Source organism: Mesoplodon densirostris, chromosome 1 (genome assembly GCF_025265405.1).
Source record: "Mesoplodon densirostris isolate mMesDen1 chromosome 1, mMesDen1 primary haplotype, whole genome shotgun sequence".
In the NCBI taxonomy this organism is placed as follows: Eukaryota; Metazoa; Chordata; class Mammalia; order Artiodactyla; family Ziphiidae; genus Mesoplodon; species Mesoplodon densirostris.
The window spans coordinates 103,903,800-103,928,189 of NC_082661.1; the positions used below are offsets into that span (position 1 = coordinate 103,903,800).

At 56.0% G+C, this 24,390-nt stretch overlaps 1 protein-coding gene across 2 annotated transcripts in view; it reads left to right on the plus strand.

Moving 5' to 3' along the window:
• Nucleotides 1-24,390, plus strand: part of SORCS2 (sortilin related VPS10 domain containing receptor 2) — a 553,507-nt gene that overhangs the window by 498,436 nt on the left and 30,681 nt on the right. For both annotated transcript variants that reach the window (XM_060106386.1, XM_060106377.1), the window contains 5 exons: nt 3,724-3,870; nt 9,031-9,133; nt 15,610-15,686; nt 21,295-21,386; nt 22,306-22,413. In XM_060106386.1, coding sequence (XP_059962369.1) covers nt 3,724-3,870; nt 9,031-9,133; nt 15,610-15,686; nt 21,295-21,386; nt 22,306-22,413 — 527 coding nt within the window. The remainder of the gene's footprint in view (nt 1-3,723; nt 3,871-9,030; nt 9,134-15,609; nt 15,687-21,294; nt 21,387-22,305; nt 22,414-24,390) is intronic.

Consider the following 24,390-nt stretch of genomic DNA (forward strand, 5'->3'; position numbering starts at 1 on the left):
GGCGTCCTCCTGGACAGAGCCAGAGCTGCAGCCTTCCTCTTTGAGTTGTCATCAGCTGAGCAGAACCAAGGGAGTAATGAATGTAATCATTTGTTTACAATGAGAACCCATTTGTCAGGGTTTACTTCCCGAGCTGGACAGCCTGTGGCTCACTGCTGCTTGCTGAAAGTTACACACAGGACAGGCGTGTAACCGACACGTAAGGAGGGCACCTCAGACAGGAGCGTCCACGGCCCACTGCGGGTATATGTAGCTCCTGTACCGCACGCCAGGCTCCAGGCCCTACCCCCGGGACGCAAGGAGGAGTAGACCACCTCTCACAGGGCTCCGGACTCTACAGGAAGACCAGCTCCCACCTGGTGTGTCAGCCTCTAGAAGACACCATGAGGGGCAGTCGGCCAGCCCAGGGTGGAAGTCAGGGAGTACTTCCTGGAGGAAGGGGTGCAGACCGAATTGAGGCTGAGCAGAAGTTAGCCAGCTGAGCAGCCAGGGAACAGTGATTCACGCCAAAGATCAGGCAGTGAGAGGCCGTGGGGATGGGAGGGAGTTCACAGTGGCCAGATCCAAAGCTGGGCCCCCTTGCAAGTGACTGTGCTTCTCTGAAATCCACTTAATGGGGATCACAGGTAGTGGTTACAAGCACAACTCTGGAGCCCCACTGCTGGGGTTCAAATCCCAGTTCTGGTATGTATTTGCTCTGTGACCTTAGGCACATTACTTAACCACTCTGTGCTTCAGTGTCCCCATTGCAAAATGAAGACGACAGTAGCACCTTCCTCAGAGGGTTGCTGTGTGAATTCGTTTCCGTTAAACACATACAGCAGCACCTGATGCCAACTCAGTGCTCAGCAGGCTCTCGACAGTTTTCACTGCAGGTGCCTTCTCTGTGGATTTGAGATAGTGCATGGGAGGGGCCTGGCCTGGAGGTTCTACACGTGCCCCAATTCCATTACTGTCATGGTTATCGTTCATCCAATGTCAGATCCAGGAAAAATGTCTTATCCCAGACGTCACAGGCAAATACTGCCCCGAGAGGCCTGAGCTTTCAAGGGCCTACGAGCTCTGACCTCTGCAGGATGGGTCCTGGTTCCAGACAAGACGGCAACCCTTTTCGGGGGGCCTCTTTGTGTTGGAGCTTGGGTTAGGAAGGGGCTTGAGGGGGCTTCCAGTCTTGTGCCCTGACCCTGAGGAACCCTGGCCACAGCTGGGAGACCGTCATTGTAGTGGGCTAAATGGGGGCCCACAAAAGCTACAGCCACATCGAATCCCTGGAACCTGTGACCATGAGTTAATTTGGAAAGAGGATCTTTGCAGCTGTCATTAACTGAAGGATCTTGAGATGAGCTCATGCTGGACCCTAAACCAATGACAAGTGTCCTGGTAAGGATCAGAAGAGGAGACACAGACACACAGGAAAGAGGGCCCTGTGAAGACAGAGCAGAGAGTGGGGTGATGTGGCCGCAGCCCAGGAACACCTGCAGCCACTTGAAGCAGGAAGGATCCTCCCTGAGAAACTTCAGAGGGAGGGCAGCCCTGCCAATGCCTTGATTTTGGACCTCTGGCTTCCAGACTGTGAGGGAACAAATTTCTGTTGTTTTAAGCCCTCCCCCCAGCCACCAGTTTGTGATGCTTTGTTACGGCAGCCCCCAGGAAGTGAGCACAGCCATGAAGAGGGCAGTTATGTGAAGTGGGCACCTCAATACTGGGAGCCAGCACTCAGCTGACCACACCCTCCCCAGGGAAACTCGGCCTGTTACTACCTCTTCTGGGATGGGAGGGTCCATGTTATTTACTGCTGAGTGTTTTCATGGAGACCAGTCGGGACATAAAAGGGCGCTTTCCAAATAAAGCAAGCCATCACTGGGCAAATCAGTAACCTATCTGCCCCTAGGACATCAGGGGAGGCATCTAGACTCAGCACCGAGCAGGCCAGGTGCCCGCCCCCTGGTGATGCCTCAGGTGAGCCAGAGACAGTGATGTCACCATGAGTGAGAGAAGGGGCTGCGGTCCTCCTGCCCCTGGGGCTGTCCCCCAGAAGGACCATCCCCTAATCCTCGTCTGTGGAGATGAGGGCCAGACCCCTGGTCTCCAACCCAGAGAGAAGCATCCTAGCAGAAGGCACAGGCAAAGGGGGATTCAGGTTAGCAACTGGCAGATGGGAAGGTTTTCCAGAATTCTCCGTGAGGCCCACTGCAATCTCTAGGGTCCTCACATGTGGAAGGAGGGGCAGAAAGGAAAGGCAGAAAAACACACAGAATCATGGAAGAATGGCCAGGGATATGCTGTACCGCTGGCTTTGAAGAAGCAGGAGGGGCTGCAAACCAAGCACCCCAGCACCTCTAGACACGGAGGAAAGGCAAGGACACGCGTCTCCCCCGGAGACACCAGTTGCTTTCAGCCCGATGGGACCTGTGTTGGACTTCCGGCCTCCAGAGCTATAGCATGATCAACGTGTGTAGTTTAAGCCCCTCTGTCTGTTACCCGTTGTAGCAGCCACAGGAAGCTCATACACGGTTCACTGTGCGTCTGAACCTCTGGGATCCGCCCTGGCCTGCTCCCCACCTGTCAGACATTTGGCATGGAGGCTTAGGAAAGCACCAACCTCCTGGAGTCTGATAATTTAATAAGAGGGACATTAATTCCCTTGCCCACCACGTAGAAAGCACTTAACAACTGTGTTTTATCACTCTCAGCCTAAGCATCACACTTGGTCATGGAACTTCAGGTAAATCCCACAACTCAGCCTCAGTTGCCTTGGCTTCATGCTATTTATAGAGCAGCAAAAGCTGCTTCGGTGCAGGGGACACAGGTTCGTGCCCCGGTCCGGGAGTATCCCACATGCTGCGGAGCGGCTGGGCCCGTGAGCCATGGCCACTGAGCCTGCACGTCCAGAGCCTGTGCTCAGCAACGGGAGACGTCACAGCAGTGAGAGGCCCGCATACCACAAAAACAAACAAACAAACAAAAACAAAGCTGCTTCGGGCACACGGGGGCCCTGAGGAACTCAGACCACACCAGCGGGCCTCGGTTTCTGAGGCCAAGTCTTCCGTGCCCAAGGAACTTGCCGAAAATGTTCATTTCTGTGGGACCAGGAGGTTGAACAATTGGGAATTGCTGATATCTGACCCTTTCTTGTGCGCGAACTCAGTAACCGATGATAGGATGTGTGTGTTCACTGCCCTGGCCCCTCAAGAAACCCTGAGAAAGGGGGCACAGGGGACTTCGACCCCCATCCAGGGCAGGCTGGGGCCAGCACGGACCCTGTCCTCACAGTCTGGCATCTGCATGTGGGGCTGAGCTGAGGCAGTCCCTGGAGGAAAGCCCAGAGCGACTCCATGGGTCCAGGCCCTGTGGGTCCACTGGGAGGGAGGCGAGGGGCTAGGGCTCTGAATCAGGAGCTCCGGCTAAAGACAGCGTGACCGAAATGCACAGGCACCTCGGGGACCAGGGCTCTGCTCGCCGTCCAACAGCCGGGGTCTGGATCTGGGAGGACAGCTCAGTGTTGTGAAATGCACTCAGAATTTGGGGTCAGACAGTACCGGCTCCCAGTCAAAGCTCAGGCCAGCGTCTCTGGTCCCTTTTCCCCACAGACCCACTTGCCTCCAGGGTGTATAGTCAGCTTCAGCTCTGGGCTGTTCTTGGGGTGAAATGAGGCCGTGCACACAGAGCTCTTAGCAAGGGGCTGGGCAGGCTTTTGCCATCCTTCTTGTACTTCTGTCCCAGGTCCGAGGGGTGAAAGGAGTCTTTCTGGCGAACCAAAAAGTCAACGGGAAGGTGGTGACACTTATAACCTACAGCAAGGGCCGAGACTGGGATTACCTGAGGCCTCCCAGCACGGACATGAACGGGAAACCAACCAACTGCAAGCCTGTAAGTGCCCTGCTCACTGCATACACCTTCCCCGGGGTGGGCACTAGACGTTACCTCTGGCCCCAGGGGTCAGAGACGCTGATGTCTGAGAAGGGCCATCTGGGAGACATGAACCACCTATTTCTCTGGGTGTGGTGGAGAGGGCCACATGAAACTCCTTGCTTTACAGAAGAGTTAACTGGAAGTCAGAGAGGGGAGTGTATCAGTCAGCTCCTGCCACAACAGCGCTGTGTAACAACCACCCCAAACAGCAATCACTCTTCTCGAGATCTATGAGAGGCTGGGCTCGTTCATGCACCTGGGGGTTGGTCGATTTAGGAAGGGATCTAGTTTCCTCCTCTGGGACCAGCCCAGGCACATTCTCAGGCAATAGCAGAGGTGCAAGAGAGTGAGCAGAAACATTACAAGAACACTGCAAGCCCGCTTGTGCATCTGTTAAGCCCTGTTGGCCAATGTCAAGGGCCAGGAAGTACACTCTGTGGAAGTGGGGGGCTGGATAAGTGAGGGGGAGCCAGGATACAGCCCAAATGTCATGAGCCCTAAGCCAGTCCAGCTATTCCAAGGGTGCCTTTCTGCATGAATATGAGTATAGGCTGCCCCAGTGTCTTCACTGCCTTGAGGGTGGAGAGGGCTGGAATGCCCTTTTCTTCTTATTTAGTGAACTCCTACTGACACCTGAAAACCCTGTCTAGATATCCCCTCCACTGAGAAGGCTTCACTGGGCACACTTACTTCTATTTCCCCCTGGCTTCGATCGGAAGCCCCTCACAGCCAAGGACCCCCATCATTGCTGTGCCTCTGTAACTAGAAAGAATAACAGTGCCTATTTCACAGGGATAGTCATTCAACAAACACGTAAGGGGACCTATATGTGCAAAGCACTGTTCTGGGTGGGAATACATCAGTACACAAAGTAGCAAACAATCCTGCCCTCTTGAGATCTGCCTGGATCTCTGCAGGGCCCCTGAAGATGGTAGGCACCCTGCCTGGACAGCCACTGACCACTCGCCAGGGCCAGGGTGGGGCTCTGTGCTCTCCGGGCAGAGCCTCGGCCTGGGCAGTGTCAGTCCCTCGCTCCATGACCTCACCGACTAGGGGCCTGTGCTCGGCCTCTACGCAAGCCTCCCTCCCCCTAATAACGGGATAATAACACCTGTCGACCACCGGGGAGAATTAATCACCTGCCCCTTGTAAAAGCTCTTCTGAGAAAAAAATTGCTGTGAAAGGGCTAATTTTTGTATCATCATCGACAAAGGTAAGCCATATTAATCTGTCAAAGCAAGTTTTCGCTAAGAATAGATTCTTGTCTGCAATTATGCAGCTCAGCGAGGAGATAACCTTTCAAGATTTATGCCCTGGCCTTAAAATAATAAAAGTAGGGGTCAGCTGGTAAGTGTGTGGCTGCAGGCAGGCACTCAGAGAGCCCGATGAGCACAGTGGACAGAGGACAAGTATCGGGACACCCAGCTGGTCACAAAAGACAGAAATCACAGCCTTGGCTGCGAGGCCCATTACCCTGTGTGTGCAGACCTGGCAGCAGCGGGTGGGGGGCATGCCGGGTGAGCAAGCGTGGCCCTTCTCCTGGGTTTCTTCTCTGTGTCCACTCAGCCACACAGTCTCCAACTGCACAGGGCAAGCTACACTTGAGGGTTTATTTCTCATCAGAAATGTGATTCCTGTTTATTGCAGAATACTTGGAAAAAGCAGAAATGTATAAAAAGGGGAATAAGTTACACCTGTAACCACGTCACCCAGAAGTAATGGTAATCGGGCATTTTTCTGGTCAATCCTTTGGCTTATATTCACGTTAAAAAGTCATCTTTGGGATCCTGACGCGTGTGTGATTTCTGAGTCTTCCATTTTTCTCTTAACTCTGGGTCATGAAGGTTTTCCCGAGCCATTTGACCAGCTCTCTGGCTGGGGAGATTTCCTTCCAGTGACAGGGAATAGATGAGTGTGGATCAGACCTGTTTTAGGATGAGAAATGGCCCTTGGAAGACGGTTTTGTATCTGTTGACATCTGGATTCAGAATGAAAACCCATTCGTTTTGCTGCCTGTGGCAACTCTTCTCAGCAACCGGACTGAGCTGAGCAGTGGGGTGTCCGGCAGGGACGGCTGACAGTGTGGCCCTCCAGCCCTCCGGCAGTCTTTGCTGGATGCCTTTTGGGAGCACCAGCCAGCTCCTGCATGGAGAGGGGCCGAGAAGGGGGACCCTTGGGACGGTGTGGGCCTCCCAGCTTGGTCTGCGTCACATCCATCCAAGCCCTGCAGGTACCCGGGCCACCCCACCAGGACGAGGCATTCAGCACCGACTGCCCTGGCACCAGCCTGTCCTTGAGGTCTTCCCACCCTTGGCCTGGGTGTCCTCGGGGGACCCTGCCGTGTCTGACTGTACACCCCAAAAGCAGCCTGGCACTCAATGCTTCCCATCCCATCACATGTGCAGGTGCCCAGTGCCCTGGGGGTCGGCCTCTCCAGGCCTGCCTGGCCTTCCACGCCCTTTATCAGCTCAGCTCAGTCGGCTGGGCCTTGCGTCAGCTTGTCAGATACCAGCAGAGCACCCACTACAGCTCCAGGACCGGCTGGAAGACATCTGTGTGGCCCTCCATGGCACCAAAGGGGACTGCAGCTCTGTCTGTGGGCCACTGCCGACCGCAGGGAACCCTGAGGAGTGTTCCACTTCTGGCCCCAACAGGCAACCAGCAGTCAGCACAGAGCAGCAGTGGGCTGGGGAGGGGGAGGGGCAGCCAGGTTCTATGAGCCACAGCCTCTGACTTGCTCTGTTCACTGCACACAGAGACAGTGATATTGTGTGCACACATCAGGGAATGTGGAAAAAGCTAGTTGCAGCCTGGGGAGACCAGCCCAGAAGCTTGGCCACTCCAGGCCCTGCCTGGCCCCCCGGGACCTCTGGGGCAGCAGAGCAGGGCCATGCCTGGGCCGGACCTTCTCAGCCCGGGAGTGTGCCAGTGGGACACAGGAGGGCAGGCCACGTCCCTGCCGAGGGTCCTGTTCTTCCTGCTGTAGAGCTTCCTTCTGCAGGTAGAGACTGGCCCTGCTCAGAGAGGTCACGGGCACCCCTCCCCCTGGACACGCCCTCCCCGTTAGTGCCTGGTCATTGGATGGGCGAGGGGGCCGAAGGGTGTCACCACAGGTATTAGGTCACCAACCTGCTTGTCAGCTGTAAGAAACCAGGAGAAATCCAGAAGGGGGGACAGCTTAACCTTCCACAGTGGGTCAAGTTTGTCCCGTTCAATCCAGGTGTTCCTGGATGGGGACTCTCCTCCGGGGTGATTCCATGACTAGGGTCCCCGGTCCACAGAGCCCTGCCATCTTCAGCCTGGGGCTCCCCAGGCTGCCCCAGGGAGGGCCTCTAGCCTACCAAGTCTGCTTCAGGAGGGGGCCTCTTTCAGCTCATTTTGCCACCTCTTATTTTGTTTGTTTTTAGTAGCTTGACTGAGGTACCAATCACATCCCATACAATTCACCCATTTAAAGTGTGCAATTCAGTGGTTTCTAGTATCTTCATGAGCTGTGCAACCACCACCGTAGTCCATTTTAGACCATTTTCATCACCTCAAAAGGAAACCCTGTACCCTTTAGTCACCACCCGCCATCTCCCATCCCACCCCCTGCCCTGAGCAACCACTAATCCACTTTCTGTCTCTATAGATTTCCCTGCTCTGGACATTTCCTGTCAGTGGAACCATACAGTATGTGATGCAACAAATACATTTTTATAAACTCTGGTACAGACAAATAGAGCCCATCTCCCACTGGATCGGGCCCTGGTGGCATCTGACCCAGATCCATATCCAACCTACTATCGGTTTTATTTTTAACTTCAGATAATCTGTATAAAACATACTCAGTTCATGGACCAGAAGAAAGTGTTAAAGAAACATAAACTGTAGAGAAAAAAACATCTCTCGGATGGATTTCGGTAGACAGTAGAATATAGCAATGACAGTGGAGCTCTGCAATGACCCTGGAGGTGTGGGTGACAGGCAGCCCCGGCTAATGGCTGGCGGGTCACTGCCCGGTGCCGTGTCCGGTGGCCTGGAGGGAGCTGTGCAGAAACCTTGGGCCTTGTCCCATGCCCTGTGGTCTTTTGGTCTATTGTGGATGTGACAGAGGGATTGTGGCCTTGAGTCACCGAGGCCAGAGGAGAGGAGACTCGGGAAGGTCAGTCCAGAGGACACATCATTCTCAGCTCGTCTGTTCCCCCGGGATCCCCCAGCCCTAGCCAGGGGAGCTGGCTGTGGCCTCTGCCATCTCAACAGAGGGTGGGGATGCAGGCAGCTGGGGTGGAGACAGATGAGGGATCTGGCATCACCGGGCAGGAAACAGCTGGTGCTTCCTCATTCTGGGGGCTGCTGGCCCAGTTTGCCTGGAAGTACCAGACCCTCCACGGGGCTCAGAGCATGGACTTTGGAACCAGGCAGCCTCAGCCGTGGTCCCAGCCCCACCACTGCCCTGGCAAGTTGCTTAAATGCACTCTGCCTCAGTTTCCCCATCAACGCAGCAGGGATGACGGTACAGATGTTGAGAGCATTCAGTGATGCACACCTTGTAAAGTACTGGCGCTGGCCCAGAGGCAGCCGAACAGCACTGTGAGTTGCCGTTGGCTGTCTTAATACAACCAGTGTTTCTGCCCCTCCAGCCAGGGCACCAGCCGGGGCTGCGTCAAGGTTGCACTGATGCTCGTGAGTAAACTGGGCTCTAGCATGCCCACCTTACCCCCTGCCTCTCCCATAGGGCGCAGGGCTTACGGGGTGTCCCGCAGCTGTTGCCTGATGCCCACCTAAGAGACCCCCAGTAAATGTTCTGGGCGGATGAATGAACGTGGGCATGGACCATGCAGTCTCCCTCCCGGAGTCCCATTCTGCGGCCCAGCTCTGCACTCAGGAGCCACGTTGGGGAGCCCACCCTCCAGCACCCAGGCTGGGAGAACCCTCCACTGGTCCTGACCTGACAGCCTTCACCTGGCTGTCAGCCTCCAAGCCTCCTGTCTGCCTTCCCCCGACCCCTCTGAAGCACTCCTGATCCCACCTTCATAGCCAAAAACCCACAGGGCTGGATTCAACATCAGCCTTACTTTTCTCAGGTCACTTCTCCCTCCCAAGTGCTGACCATGGCTCCTTCTCTACCCCCCACAGCCGGACTGCCACCTGCACCTGCACCTGCGCTGGGCAGACAACCCCTACGTGTCAGGCACTGTGCACACCAAGGACACTGCCCCTGGCCTCATCATGGGTGCAGGTAAGAGGCTGCCATCACGGTCAGGAGCCATCACTGCCTGCAGGATGCTCCAATTTCAAGGATAGAACTTGATGGTCACGGGCCTGGGGCCATGGTGTATCCACTGGGGGCAGTGCCACAGCACCTCTAGGAAGCCAGCTCACCTGGCACATCACCCTGAGGGGTAATTGCATAGCCCAGAGTGGGCACCTGATATGCGTTGACTAAATGAAAGGTGGATGGGTGATGGATGGAAGGATGGATGGATGGATGGATGGATGGAAGGAAGGATGGATGGATGGATAGATGGATGGATGGGAGGATGGGTGAAAGGAAAATTGGATAGTTGAAAGAATGGATAGTCAGATGGCCCGATGGAAGAATGGATAACAAAATGGTGAATGAATACATAGAAGGATGGATGGATGGGTGGATGGATAGATGGACGGGAGAACAACTTGCATCATGGTTGACTATTGGTCCCTAAAGAAGATTCTAGTTTAGTGGGGAGAGAGAGACACATATACAACTAACATAAGGGGAAACAAAAGAAGTATACATTGTGATTGTGTCTGTCTACCCCATTAAACTAGAACCTTCTTCAGGGATCACTAAATGTATGCCGATCTAATAAAACTCTAAAATAAGGTTTATGTGAGTTAGAAGAATCATTCCAAATAAAATCACATGTTTTACAAGTCCATTGCCAGGTAGCGGCTGGCATCTGGTTTTCCTTTTACCCATCAGCGTGGGGATAGCCTCACCAGCTCTCAGCAGCTAAGTCCAGGGAAGGGTCCCTGACGCCATGGAGACAAAGGCAGGGAGGGCAGGACCGTGTCCATCGTGTCCACAGTTGCTACGGTGGCCCTTTCTCCCTGGCCAGTCCCTGAACTCTTCTAATCACCATGACAACCCTGAGAGGTCAGTACCCCTACTTTATGGAGGAGGAAACGAGCCCAAGGAGAGGGAAGACTTGCCCGCAACTTGCAAGGTTCCATCAGGAAGCTTGAGACCCACCCCAGGCTCCTCAGGGAAGGGAAGCCCCAGCCCCAGGAGGGGCTGCTGTGCCCCTTGAACCTGCAGAAGGCAAGGCTCTGGGGCGGGCCCATCAGGCCCGCCACTCATCCGGGCTGTGGAACGGCCAGGCTGAGGCTCTGCACAGCCAGGATGCAGATGGGGCGAGTGGCAGTCGGAGAGACAGTGTCTCTGCCCATCACACAGGGGGAACCACCAAGGCCTGGGCCGGGTCTCACAGCTTCCTGAATCAGGGGCTCCCTCCCTCTGTCTACTCCAGCACCATCTGTGACCCGGAGGATTTGCGCCCCAGACCCTGAGCTGGATGACACATCCGCCCCTTCAGCAGACGTATCCCAGCACTGAGGCCCGGGCCTGGCTGTGTGTGAGAGGGTGAATGAATGAATGAATGAATGAGTGAATGAGTGTATGAATAAATGAGTGGCCATGCTGAGATGGCAGGAATGGCCTTCCAGGCAGAGGCGGGAACGGGTTTTTCAGAACGACCGAATCAGAGCCCATGAAGGGGCCAGGAGGTGAGATCCCCTGTCTGCTCTGTGGGCCTCTGATGGCGGGAGACCTTGGTTATCCGAGGGGCGTCTCACGTTATTCTGGAGAGGGTGGCTTTCCAGTAGGGGAGCGAGCGACACAACCAGACAGAGAAGACTGCAAGTAAAACCTTTCATCTTCTGAGCGTCCTTCTGTTCATCTACGGCCCTGGGGGTCTTAGTCAATGACTGCGATTGGGGCGGGGTCTGCCCGCTTCAATGATGGACGTGCGTCAATCAATGAAAAATCACACATCAGCCTCGATTTCAGTGCAGCTCATGGGGCTCCAGGTCCCATGCAGGGACAGGCTGGCTCGCCCATGTCGGGCACCCCCTGTCTTGTGGACTCTATTCCCTGGACCTGAAGGCGATGGTGTATTTTTTTTTTAACGTCTTTATTGGAGTATAATTGCTTTACAATGGTGTGTTAGTTTCTGCTGTATCACAAAGTGAATCAGCTATACGTATATATATATCCCCATATCCCCTCCCTCTTGCGTCTCCCTCCCACCGTCCCTATCCCACCTGGCATGGACATATATACACTACCAAATGTAAAATAGATAGCTAGTGGGAAGCAGCCGCATCGCACAGGGAGATCAGCTCAATGGTGTATTTAAAATGCATGTTCGTGAGGGGTTGAAACCCCAAATTCTTGTCCAAAGTACAAAAGGCAGAATTTCAAATGTTTCCACTGCTCAAAGGCCTTGAAAGCTCTGGACGACCATTCCAGCCCCCCAGGGATGCTGTGAGGAGCTGCAGGAAGTTCACTTCATTGTATGCAAGTCACACGGAGAACGGCGAGCGGAGGGGGTGAGCTGGCAGCCTCCCTCCCTCTCACTGTCCCCGCCAAGGGCAGGAGGCTACATTTATATTTCATTCTGCTGCTTTTTCATCTCGCCGTGGCTTTTCTGAGATGGATCCATCCGTGCAATGTAGGCCAATTAAGGTGTAAGTGTTTTACATCCTCCACTCCAGCCCTGAGCGTCTGCTGGGAACAGAGGGGAAGGTGGAATGAGCTGGGCTCCCTCAGGCACCGCCGCAGCCGCTGAGCAGGGACCAGTTTCCCACTAGCAGCCCCCACAGTGGGCTGGACGATGTGGCAGGAGCAATGGGGCCACGTGACGGCCTGTGCCTGGCTGAGCTTCCCGAGGCAGCCATGGGCGATGGCTGCCTGTTTCCAGGGAGTCTCTCTCCTGATCTCCCCGCCATCCATCCCTCATTCCACCCTGAGGCAGGCAGGTGGGAGTTACAAGCCCCAGGTTCTACCGCCTCCAGCTGCTGGGCCTTGGGCATTTACTGGACTCTCTGAACCTCAGTTTCCTCACCTGCAAAAAGAGGATGAAACCTCCATCATAAGGCTGATTTGGGAATCAGGTAGAAAGCATCAACACCAGGTGTGTTTCCACAGGTGGCCCTGTCATTTGAACAGTGGCTGGACACCACTGCCCTTGTGCCAGGCTGCATGCCAGGGCCCTTCTACTGGGGACCTGCCCTCCGGCTCGGCGGACAGAGGCCAGACCCACAGATGGATGTAGAAAATGGAGCCATGAATCCAATGAGGAAGGGAAAAGGATGGTTCAAGAAGCAAAGACCGGAACTCGAGCTTCTAACTGCCAGGGTCTAGAAACAGCCATAGTGAACCCAGAAATAAACCCAGCGGGCCGAGACTGCCAGCTGGAATGTTCTTCCTGACTGGGCGTGTCAAGGGGATGTGTCCTGCAGAGGTAGCAAATCACAGATGGATGGTTGAGACAGAGGGCGCCGGGCCCAATTCTGACTTGGGCCTTTCTGAGCTCTTGCTCTGGGGCTCTACACCTCCCTGAGCCTCAGTTTCTTCATCTGTGAAATGAGGATAATCATCTCGGACTTGGGGGCACTGAAAGGTCTGAGGCAGGTCGAAGGCCCTCCCTGCCCCAATGCCCTGCACCCGTCCTGGGCCACCACGCAGCACACGCTGCTTCAGGCTCCTCATCCGGACGTGAATCCTCAGGACCACACACAGCACAGGCTGCAAACGCTTCCCGGACGCTGGCTCTGACAGTCACATGGCTGAAAAAACCTTGAGGGGCCGTGACGGGGAGCTCGGAGCACCCCCGCCCGCTCTGTGCCAGGAAGACCCCCGGGGCTCCCAGGAGGAGCCCTGCCTCCCAGCCCTCCTGCAGAGTCCCTTCCTCTGTGACTCAGCCAGTCGGGGACCCATCAACCCCATCAATCAATCTCATCAATCCCAGGTGAGAGGCCGAGGGGCGTGAGCAGGTCAAGAGCTGACCTGAGGCCCATCAGCCAGGCGGGGGTCACTCGGGCCCTCTGGAGCTGGGGACTTGGCAGCAACCAGAGGACCCGAGGGGCGGTCCCCTTGCTCCTGTTCCAGCTGCCGCAGGGCTCTGCCACGTTGGGGGCCACAGTGAGGGGTCCAGGCCACCTTCCCCCTCTGCCAGCTGTGGGCTGGGGTGGATCTTGTGCTGTCGCTTTGCTCTGTTCTGGCCCTGAGGCCTGAGCCACTCTGAAACCTGAAGATCGAGGAAGCAGGGAGAGGAAATGCACATTCAGTGAGCGCTTACTGTATACCAGGCCCTGAGAGCACAGAAGCGGGGTGGAGGGGTCGGGCTGTCGGGGGAGGAGGCCCAAGGAGACCCCAGAACAGCCCGGAGGGGACGTAGAGGGAGGCCTTTCTTAGTCTCATCCCCAGGCCTCAGTTTCCCCTCTGTAAAGTGAGGGCACCAGCCCCCGTGTTCCTGCAGAGCCTCCCACTCTGGTGGGCTGTGGATGCGTTCTGTGAATTTCCCCTTAACTTTCCCCGGTGCCTGTTAGGTGACTGGCAGCCTGACAGCCTTGGTAGACGGAACAAGGAAAACAGATTGCGTCACTTAAAAGACAGACATTGCACCCCTGAAATCACCGACTGCAGATTTGCCTGGGAAGTTGAGCTGACGCCGCATCCTTTGCTGCACGGCTTCTGTATTTGATGCGCGGGTCCTGGCGTCTCTGCTGGCATCTGGAAGGATGGGGGGATAAAGGGCTCCCCTTCCTTCCTCTCCCCCGCCCAGCTGTTGCGTTCACTCACTCATCTCCCTCTTTTCATTCAGCAGACTTTCCTCAGCACCTTTTGGTGGCCGGGCGGGTAGAAGGGAACCCAGCTCAGCAGCTGACCCTCTGCCCCACCTCCCCTGACTGACCTCGTCTCCCACCTCCATGCTGTCGCCAAGGCCGGTCCCTCTGCCTGGCACACCTGCCCCTTTCCCTTGGCCAGTGGCATTTGTCTTTTGAGGCACAGTGCAGAGGTCACTTCCTGCGGGAATCTCTCCTTGATGCCCCTCCTGCATGGGTCCGTTAGCTTTCCCTTCTCTGCTTTCACAGTTCCCTGGACTCGCAGGCATCCTGCCTCTGTGCACAGCTGCAGGGCATCCTTCTTCCCCGGCTAGGTTGAGAGCTCCCTGGGAGCAGGCACATGGTTACTCAGCTTGGATTCCCCACGGCTCAGTACAAGGCTGGGCAGAGAGCAGGCACTCAGCAAATGCTGATGAATCAGTGCAGCAGTGGGTGAGTGGGTGGAATTGATGAAAAAGAGACAGATGTGTGGATGGATGGATGGTGGATGGATGGATGGATGGATGCTAAATTAATGAAGGATGGAGGGATGGTGGATGGATGGATGGATGGAAGATTTGGTGGTTGGTTGGACCTCAAAAAAAGGCGGGCACACAAACCCTCTGCCACTCTACTTGAACTCACTTTGCCTCATCTATTTGAGGATAATCCATCTCCTTTGGGATTTTCCAGTGACATCTAAACTTGGCTCTGGAAGAGAGACTCCTGACAGCACCACATGAATTAGTCTCCAAAGTGCAAGTGGTGCACAAGTTGCCCAGGTCAGGGGCTCCAGGAGAGAGTCCAGAACGGCTTCAGTGTCCTCATAACAGGTCCCCTTCATCCTAGAAGCTCAGGCCCCTGGTCCTTGCCATCATCATGTGGTCACAGCAGAAACCTGCCCAATCTGACCCATCAGAAAATCCCACTGTCCGAGACCCTTCCGAGGAGGCTGTTTAGGGCCATCCAGCCCAGCTCAGAGACCACTGAGATTGTCCCACAGCTGCGTCCTCTAGGTGGCCACCGTTCTTTCTGTAGGGGTCCACTTAGGCTCAGTTTCTTATCTGTAAGCTGGAATCACCTTAGATGCTAAGTGGGGATTCTTCCCCCTCTGGCAGCAGCCCCAGGATTAAGTCCCAGCCCGTCAGAGTGGCCTTCAAGGCTGGTGACCCACCTGCCAGGCTGGTATGGGTTCAAGTGAACCAGGACCAAGGAGGAGCCTCCTGGCTGCCCAGCTGGTTTGGTGCCTACCTCACCATCCTCCCAAACATCCCCTCAACAGATATTTAATGAGCACCTACTTTGTGCTCACCCTGCCTCTTACCTGGACTGCTCCGGACTGCCCTGGACCTGCCTCTGGCCTCTCCTGCACCCGGCCCCCAGGGGGCCTCCAGATGCAAGCCCAGCCATGTCTGGCCGCAGTTTAAAGCCCGTCAGGGGCTGCCGTGTCCCCACATTGCCCACATGGCCAGCATCCTCTCTAGCCTGTCCCTGACCCCCACTCCATGCTTTTTATTCCTGAATCACACTCGTCACCGTGGGTCCCCCTGAAGCCCCCAAGCTCTGCCTGCACCTGGGCTCAGCCGGAGCTGCCTGAGGCTGGCTTTCTCTGGGGAAAGTTCATCTTTTACTGCTCAGACTAGGACCCGTAGTGGTGACGGCAGGCCCATCATTATACAAGGAGGGCAGAGAGGGGCATCCGCCGGGTGGCTTTGGGGCTGGGAGGTGTAGACCCAGAGCACATCAAACACCAACCTTGTTTGGGGATCTGGCTGCACTCAGACCTTGGTAAGGGGGAGAGTGGCCGATCCTAAGAGCAACCCTGCCACTTTGCTTCTGGACCAGGTAACCTGGGCTCCCAGCTGGTGGAATATAAAGAAGAAATGTACATCACATCAGACTGTGGGCACACCTGGAGGCAGGTAAGGTGGCAGGGAGGAGCCTGGAGCCCACCATGCTCACTCCGCCGAGGCTCCTGGGAGAGTCTGTTCTCTCATCCCCTCCCTCCCAGAGGAGTTCTGAGACACGCTTCTTCATCTTCCCTGACCTGAGGGGCTGCACACAGCTCCTTTTAGCAGATGTTACATCACCATCTGTGAAAAGAGAGCCCAGGCCAGGCTGCCCCCACCGCTGCTGTTCTTTCAGCAGCCACTGCTGGACAATTCCAGATCTGACGCATCTTCCCACGGTCAGACAGGTTACCGTGAACATCGAAGCAATGGGGATCAATGCCAGGGACGGGCTGGAGGTGCTTTCCGGCAGGAAGCCATACGGGGACTCAGAAGCTTGGCTGAGCCCAAAGGCCAGGAAGTGGGGGCCCCGAGGACAACCTCCGGGTTCCTGGCAGGGGCAGCTGCTGAGTGGATGGCACAGACTTGGGAGAGAAAGAGAAAATAGGGAAGAGCAGGTTTTGGGGGGCCACGGAGAGTCTGGGTTGGGCCTCCTGGGACACATCCATGGGATGATGGATGTGTGGCCCGAGAAAAGAAAAAGCAGGAAAGGGAGAAGAAACAGGAGAAAGCAGTGATGCAGGGAACGGCCCCCAGCACTGGGGGTCACACTGTGAGGACCCCTCCCTGCTATGCCCACATGCGGCTCAAATTCTCAGACTGGAGGGCGGGATGCTGCAGGCCAGTGGGCGTCACGCAGAGCAGGGCGGATGGGGAGCGAAGGCTGACGGTCCAGAGCCCTGTGCAGTCAGGCAGCCCAGGAGCCGAACCCACGCGCTCCGCCCCAGGAGAGGCCCCGTCTCCCTCTACGCTTGCTATTTCTTTCCAGCAAAAAAAAAAGCCTCATCTGGTCTGCCAGCTTCATGGAGTGACAGTTTCTACTTTAACTGCTTAAGAAAATGCATTAAATTTTCGTGTGCATCTCCTCTTTCGGTGGATGTAAGAAGCTCTGTTTTCAGGTCAATTTTTTGCACCCCTGAGTATCCCACTTAGAGCCCCCTGCCCAGGTACCACTCTGGACAAATATGTTAACCCCCAAAGTGTGAAGCTCACCTGTACCCTGGGTTTAAAGCCCTGGTGTTTTTTAATAATATGCAAGAAACAAGGAATTTTGAAAAGGGCCCAAGAGATTTATTGTGTTATAATATTCCTATTTCACTAAAACTAGTGAAACATGTCTAAACTTTCTTAAAGGTCACCACCTGTCCACTTATCAGAGAAATCGCCCCCCTGCTTCCGGCTTGTTAGACTTAATAGACCAGGTGAAACAGAAGAGAAAGGTATTCACGGTGGCCACTTCTGTCAAGCAATTTGCTTAGACTTCAAACTTGGGAACTTGTCAGAATTAAATGGGAGAATGTCTGTTCAAGATTGAGCTGAGGTACCCATTTCTTCCCCAGTGATGGGGGAGGGGTGGGGGAATGGGGGGCTCGAGTGCCTGGCAGAGGAGCGGGGGATGCCCATGTGTGCGCGTGCGTGTCAGAGGGAAGGCGTTTACTGGTGGGGGGCAGTAGGCAGAGGCCAGGGTGGGACAAAGGCACAAAGGCCAGACGACCAGGTGAGCTCAGGCCGGTTTGTCAAGGATGCAATGAGCTGTCTCTACAGGAAAACTCTTAGAATGTGAATTACAAATAACACTGTGCATGATGCTTAAGGGATGTATCATTTTATTTTATTTTATTTCTTTTATTTTTTGGTGGGGAGATTTATCATTTTAAAAACATGACTTCCCTGGAATGATCAAAAAATAGCCAGAACACATTTAAGGAGCCCCCTCTAGAACTCAGGGTGTGGGAGAGAAAGGATTGGGGGACCCCTGCCTAGGCGATGGTCAAGGCACAGAAAACCATAGCAACGGATGTACAAAGACCCTGTGATCCAGTGGTGGGTGTTGGAGCCCCCTTGTTCCTGAGTCCCAAGCTAACGAGAGTGGAATTGCCCGTGGGGGTCCCCTGGGATGGCTGGGAGGCACCCCATCTCCTCATTGGATGGACAGGACAAACGCCCCCCTGCCTGTCCTTGCGGGAGGAGGGTGCAAATGATGTGGGGTCTGAGTGCAAGTGAGGGTTGTGCACACGTTCGGGGCCATGCCCCGGAGCTAAATCCTGCTTGGGAGCAATCCAAGGACCCACTTCTGGCTTACCTTTCACTCTACCAACCCTGCGGATCTCCCCAGGAAAGGAAGCGGGTTAGGCCCCCAGTGGAGTGGGAAGGAGGGCTCCCACCGGGCGGGTGGGCAGAAGCCTCTGCAAATTCAAAGGCAGAGACGGATGTGCTTGCAGCATGCAGTGTGCCTCTAGGACCATGTTACGGGACCCAGCGTGGTTTCCACCACCCTGCTTGGCAGCCCGGAGGTCCCAGGAGGGAGCCTAGCTTCTCCTTGAATAACCCCCAGGACAGAGAGCTCACTGTTTCCTGGAGGAGAAGACTGTCTGCTTGCTGCACCTCCCCCTCCCCCCTCAGCGTCCCTCCCCCAGGAAGCTTCTAAAAGGGGAATCTGCTCTCCCCACTCCCCAAGCAAACCTCGGGTGTCCCCAACCACCTACGGCAGGGAGGAAGTCCCAACCATCAGCTGACCCACGAGCCCTGCTGCCCGGCCCATCCACGGGCCTCTCCACCTGCCCGCAGTTCCAGCCCCAGCAAGCGGCTCGTGCCCCGCCCGATGCGCTGTGACCCGCCCCCCCCCCCCAACCCGGAGTGCCCGCTGGCTCAGGTCTCGAGTTTAACTGGAGCACATCATTCACCCCCAGAACACGGGCTGGGAGCCCTGTACTGTGGCAGAACCTGGGCTGGGCAGAGAGGGTGGGTTCGATGGGCTGCTTGTTGTTGGAATCTGAGTGGGCGAGTCACTGGGTGGAGGTGGTCTGTCTCCTTGCAGGGGGCGGGGGGTGTTTCCCTGGGCTATGAATTTCTGGAGCGTTAAGCTTTCACTTCTACCTCTGGATCCCAGGACCCAGACAGAGGACCTGAAACACTGGGTGTGTCTGACGGGTGGAGAGACGAGGAGGGGAATTGTGCAAAGTTCTTCCCCACAGCACCTAAGTCCACATGACATCACCTCCCTCATCCAGGAGGTGCTCTCTGGGTTAGTGTAGCCGCAGGCAGCACACGTATCCAGAGTGCCACCCAGAGCACCTGCCAGAGCTTAGGACACCCAGGCCCAGGGACTCCTCTGACCCCGGCAGGCACGGCCATGGAATCTGGGGGGAGGGAGATGCAGGGGTGGATCCAGGAGGCCCCAAGCTAGTGCTCTGGGCCCTCACTCCACCCTGCGACCTCGTCACTCGCAGGACACAGATCCTCCTCCTGCTGAGAATGTCCTGCTCGTGGTGACAGCAGCTCCTGGTGGATGCGGCAGGCGGTCCATCAGAGACCTGGGGTCTACCCTAGCGCCGCCAGTTGCTAGCTATGTGGCTGCAGGCAAGTCGCTGTGTGTCTCTGAGCCTCTGGTCTCTCTTTGGAAAATGGGGAGATGACCTCTGAGCGTGGTTGCTATTAAACAAGGCTCTGTACGCGCAGCAGACGCCCCCGTGCCAGTCACCCAGTTCTCCCCTCCCCTGCATCAGACATGTTTAAGGGCGCAGTTCACAGGTATCCAGGTCTCTTCCACCATTCTTCGTAAGGGACCTCTCCTCTTTAGTCAAGCCAGAAGGGTTTCCTAGAGAGTTCCTGTGAGCAGCGGGAAAGCCAGCAAGATGATGAGAAGGTGGAAATATCTGGAGAAGAGCTTTGCAGGCAGGGAACAGCATGTGCAAAGGGCCTGAGATGTGTTCAGGGAAAGGAGACCAGGGTGACTGGTATACGGGAGGTGGGAGAGAGTGGGCAAGGGCCTCTCATACAGAGCCCCAATGACCAGGGAAGGGTTTGGATGTGATTCTAAGGGCCCTGGGGGCCATTGGAAGGTTCTGGTGGGGTTAGGGGATGTGGGGGTAACGGGATGTCAGGGCTGAGGGCTTGGCCTGGAGGCACCACCAGGTCTGCTGAAGTTCCTGTTCCTAAGAGGTGAGGCCTCTGCTCCGGGTCCTCCCCAAGTGCCTCCTGCCGGCTCTGGAAAAACAGACATTCAAACAACGGAAGACTCAAGATAGAAGATCGGGGGAAGATGCTAGTTAATAGTTGTGTGGGTGTGTGTGGTTTTTTAAAAAAATGATTTCCCCGTTCCTGCTCGCTCATTGCTCTAGAACAGGGTCCCCGGGTTGTGGGAGCTTTCGGGGCTCTTTCTGCCAGGGCAAGTGCAGAGGCAGCGACGTCTGGGTCAACATCTGCTTGGAGATGCACTTATTCCGGCCTCGCTCGGCACCAAGCTCTGCAGCAGCTGCCTCCCCGGCCCAGGAGGGGCCCCAGAGCCACAGGCACAAAGGCCTAGCCAGGCCCCTGTGCGGAGCGGCTGACACCCGTGAGCGTGCAGGCCCCGGCGAGGGGCCGTGGGTGTGGGGTCCTGGCTCCATCCCGTCTCCCCCTGAGTTTCCCTGCAACCCTGCTACAGAACCCACAGGCCCTGAGACGGTCAGACAGGGTGGGAGGTGAATGGGGCCCTGGCCCACTGCAGGTGGTCGTGATGGGGCCACTTCCTGTAGGCGAGGTACAGGGTTGCAGGGGATGTGGCAGAGGACATGGGTGCCCTGCTCTGTGTGGAGTCAAGACACAGGCTGGCCGTCTAGGTATCTGTTCATGGAAGATCTAGAGGGGACACCCGGTGTCCTGGCAGGACTAAAGAGCCACACCCGGCTCTGCCACCCACCAGCTCTGAGGCCTTGGCTTGGCCGCCATAGCTCCAAGTGTCAGCTTGCTCATCTGTAAAATGGGACCCCATCCTAGGGCTGTTTGCAGACAAGCGACATCACCAGAGGTATTTCCTCCTGCAAGAGCCCTGTCCAGGCCACTCGACCTTTTGTCCCCTGAGGACTTGGTGGAGATTCACTCATTCACTCATTCATTCATTCATCCCCCACACACTCCCTGAGCACAGGCACCCCCAGCTGTGAGCTGAGGTATGTGCCAGGCCACAGAAAGGGTTCAGAGGCAGGAACGGCCTTTGAGGAGCTCCCTGGCTGGAGGAAACAATGACAAATTAGTGCAGTAAGTGCTGGGAGAGGGGGCCCAGAGATGCTCCCCACCCAACCTGGCATCAGGGAGGGCTTCCTGAAGGAGGTGGCATGTGGACCTTCTTAATGTCAAATAGAGGTTTGCTTTTACTGGTGATGCTTATCCTAAATGCTTTTCTAAATTCCACTATTTCTCATCCTCATGTGTCGGCCTTTTTGGTGCATAAGTTTTTCCTTTAGGCAGGACCACCTGCAGTGTTTATTTGCATTTTTCTCTCTTGTCAGTGGTCTAGAAATCACCATCTGCATCCATTCATCCCACACGTACTGTGTCTGGGTGGTTGGGGGAGCATGGGGATGGCCTGGGGACACCGGGAGCCTCAGGCCAGCCCCGCCTCAGGGACCCGGACTCTGCTGCTGCCCCCCAGGCAGCGGGTCGGCAGTTCTGCCCCGCTGGAGAGCGACCCCAGACCCTGAACAACCTCCGACCCTCCTCAGGGTCCCGCCCTGAGACCCCCGGCTGCTGTCTTCTGCAGGTATTTGAGGAGGAGCATCACATCCTCTACCTGGACCACGGCGGTGTGATCGTGGCCATCAAGGACACCTCCATCCCCTTGAAAATCCTCAAGTAAGGCCATCGGGACCCAACACTGGGTGCGGGATGGTAGGGGCTCTTTCTCCCCACCTGGGAACCCCTCAGAACAGTCCCCAGTCCTCCCACCCAACAGCTGCTTCTGGCCAGGCCTGGAGAGGTGAGGAAATGGGGAATGATGACCCAGCATGGTCGGGTGGGCCAGAGGGAAGCCTGGGGCTGTGAGGAGGCCCCCACCCACCCCATCCTGGGGGAGCAGGGAGGGCTTCTCAGAGGAGGTGACTTTTATGCATGGACAGGAATTAGCTCAGTGGGGGAGGTGGGGTCAGAGAAGGAAGCCAGCAGCGTGTGCCCAGGTGAGAGTGGGGTTGGCATCAGCTTCAGACAGGTGAAGGTTTATTGTGGGGAAGTGAGGGCAGATATGGATTTGGAAGGCAGAGCTGGGGGAGCTGCCAGGAAGCCAATATCACTTTAGTCTGAAAAAGATCTTTCTGCACTGCAGCTGGCTATACTGTTATGCCTCACCGAGAGAGAGTAAGCTCCCATCAATGACCCGGCAAACCCTGGGCTGGGCTCGGGCATTGGGTGGGGCTGACCTGGATGTTTCCAAGGCCTGGATAACTGCAATTCAAGGAGTACAAAGCAGCTTGGGACCCAGACCACACACCCAGGACTCCTTGGCTGTGGTGTCACCAAGCAGATGTGGATGCCATCTGCTGGTGGTGGGTGGCTGCTGTGACCTCCCAGGAGAGCGTGAGGTCAGGGATCCTGTTGTGGCCGAGACACTGGACTGGCCCTGGGGTTGGCCACTGCTCTTGCCTGTTTTCCCAGCCACCTCAGCTGGACAGCTCTGATCCCTGGGCATGGGCAGGGCTGGGTCCAGTGAGACAGCTCGTCCTGGACACAGGATGTGTTCCCACCTGCCCCGAGGTGGTGACTCCCCTTCTCTCGGCAGGTTCAGTGTGGATGAGGGCCTCACCTGGAGCACGCACAATTTCACCAGCACCTCCGTGTTTGTGGACGGGCTGCTGAGTGAACCGGGGGACGAGACGCTGGTCATGACGTGAGTGCCCACGGGAGGTGGGCAGGCAGGTCAGAGCCGAACCCCAGGCGGGCCGTGGCGGAGGGCCACCGTGGGCCTTGCTGCTCTAGGCAGGTTCAACACTGACCCCCCAGCCTTCCTCCCCATCCTCCTCGCTTTGACCTCCATCTTCACACCTGCTTCCTTATCTCTTACCATCTACTGTTTCCTCTCATCCTCAGCCACTGGGAAGTGGCCACTCTGTCCCTAGTCAGGGACATTTGTCACCTGCCCATGATCACCTGCTGGTGAGGGGTGGAACCAAGAGTCAAGGGTCAGCTCTGGATCACTGTCCATTTAACCTTTCAGATGTTGATGATGATGGTGGTGGTGGTGATGATAATGTGATGATGGTGATGATGGTGGTGATGGTGGTGATGGTGGTGATGATGGTGATGGTGATGATGGTGGTGATGATGGTGTTGATGGTGATGATGGTGATGGTGATGGTGTTGATGGTGATGATGGTGATGGTGATGGTGTTGATGGTGATGATGGTGGTGATGATGGTGATGATGGTGATGATGGTGATGCTGATGGTGAGGATGATGATGGTGGTGATGGTGTTGATGGTGATGGTGATGGTGTTGATGGTGATGGTGGTGGTGATGATGGTGTTGATGGTGATGGTGGTGATGATGGTGATGGTGGTGATGGTGATGATGATGGTGATGGTGGTGATAATGGTGATGATGGTGATGGTGGTGATGATGGTGATGATGGTGATCATGATGGTGATCATGAAGGTGATGCTCATGGTGAGGGTGATAATGGTAGTGATGATTATTGGCTATTGGCACCTGTGAAGAACTTGTAGGCACATGGCACAGAGGGGACCTAAGACCCAAATGGGCCAGTGAAGGGCAGATCCAGGCTGTGAACCCAGCCCCTTGACCCTGGCTTAGGTCAAGCGCATCCCTGTTCATAGTGGCTCACAGCCCAGGAGCAGAGCCGGAGCAAGCGGGGATTGAAAAAGGCACACAGGGCTTGACTGTGCCCTATGGCCCTGCTGGGGAGACAAGGCGCTCACCCAGAAACCACGAAATGAGGGTCCGCCTTTGGAAGCCTCCTTCCTGGGTGATTCGCCCATCTAGGCACTTGTTCAGGCAGAGCTGATTCACAAGCCAGGGTGGGGCCCGAAACTCTGCATTTCTAACAGTCCCGCCGATGCTGTGCATGCCTGGCTGCACTGGATGCAGGAGATCCGGCCCTGTGCACTCTGCTTGGCTTTTATTGATGATGCCTGTACTGGGGAGAGCAGTGTCCCCCCAAATCCATGTCCACCCGGAACCTGTGGATGTGACCTTACTTGGGAGCAGGGCCTTTGCCAACGTGCTTAGTTGAGATGAGGTCACACAGGAGGAGGGTGGGCCCTAATCCAATGATTCGTGTCTTATACGAAGAGGGTTAAGGTTAGATACATAGCCACAACGTCATGTGAAGACGTGGCAGAGGCCAGTGTGATGCGACCACAGCCCAGGCACGCCTGGAGCCCCAGGAGCTGGAAGAGGCAGGAAGGAGCCTCCCCTGGGGCCTGCAGAGGAAGCCCGCTCTGTGAACACCCACATCGCAGATTTCTGGCCTCCAGAAGAGTGAGGAGATACGGTTCCATTGTTTGAAGCACGAGTTTGTGGAAATGAGTTAAGATGGCCCCAGGAAGCCACCCAAGGCCCCATGACTCTTCCCCTCATGATAGCCCGATGTAGGCCAGGGCCACTGATGCTGGGAGGGGACCCGGCACTTTGGACACCTCGGTCTCTGGTTGGCCTCCCAAGTTACTTCCTCTCTCCCCCTAGCAGACTTTGAGGAAGCTTCCAGAGGGCAGGGCTGGGTCTGAGTCCCCAGCCCAGGAAGGCTCCTGCTATAGAAGTAGGGAGTGAAAACAAGTAAGGTTCCCTTGCTTGATCCTCGAGGACAGCGGAGGGAGGCGGCGAGCTGCTTCCTTATATGGGGTGAGGG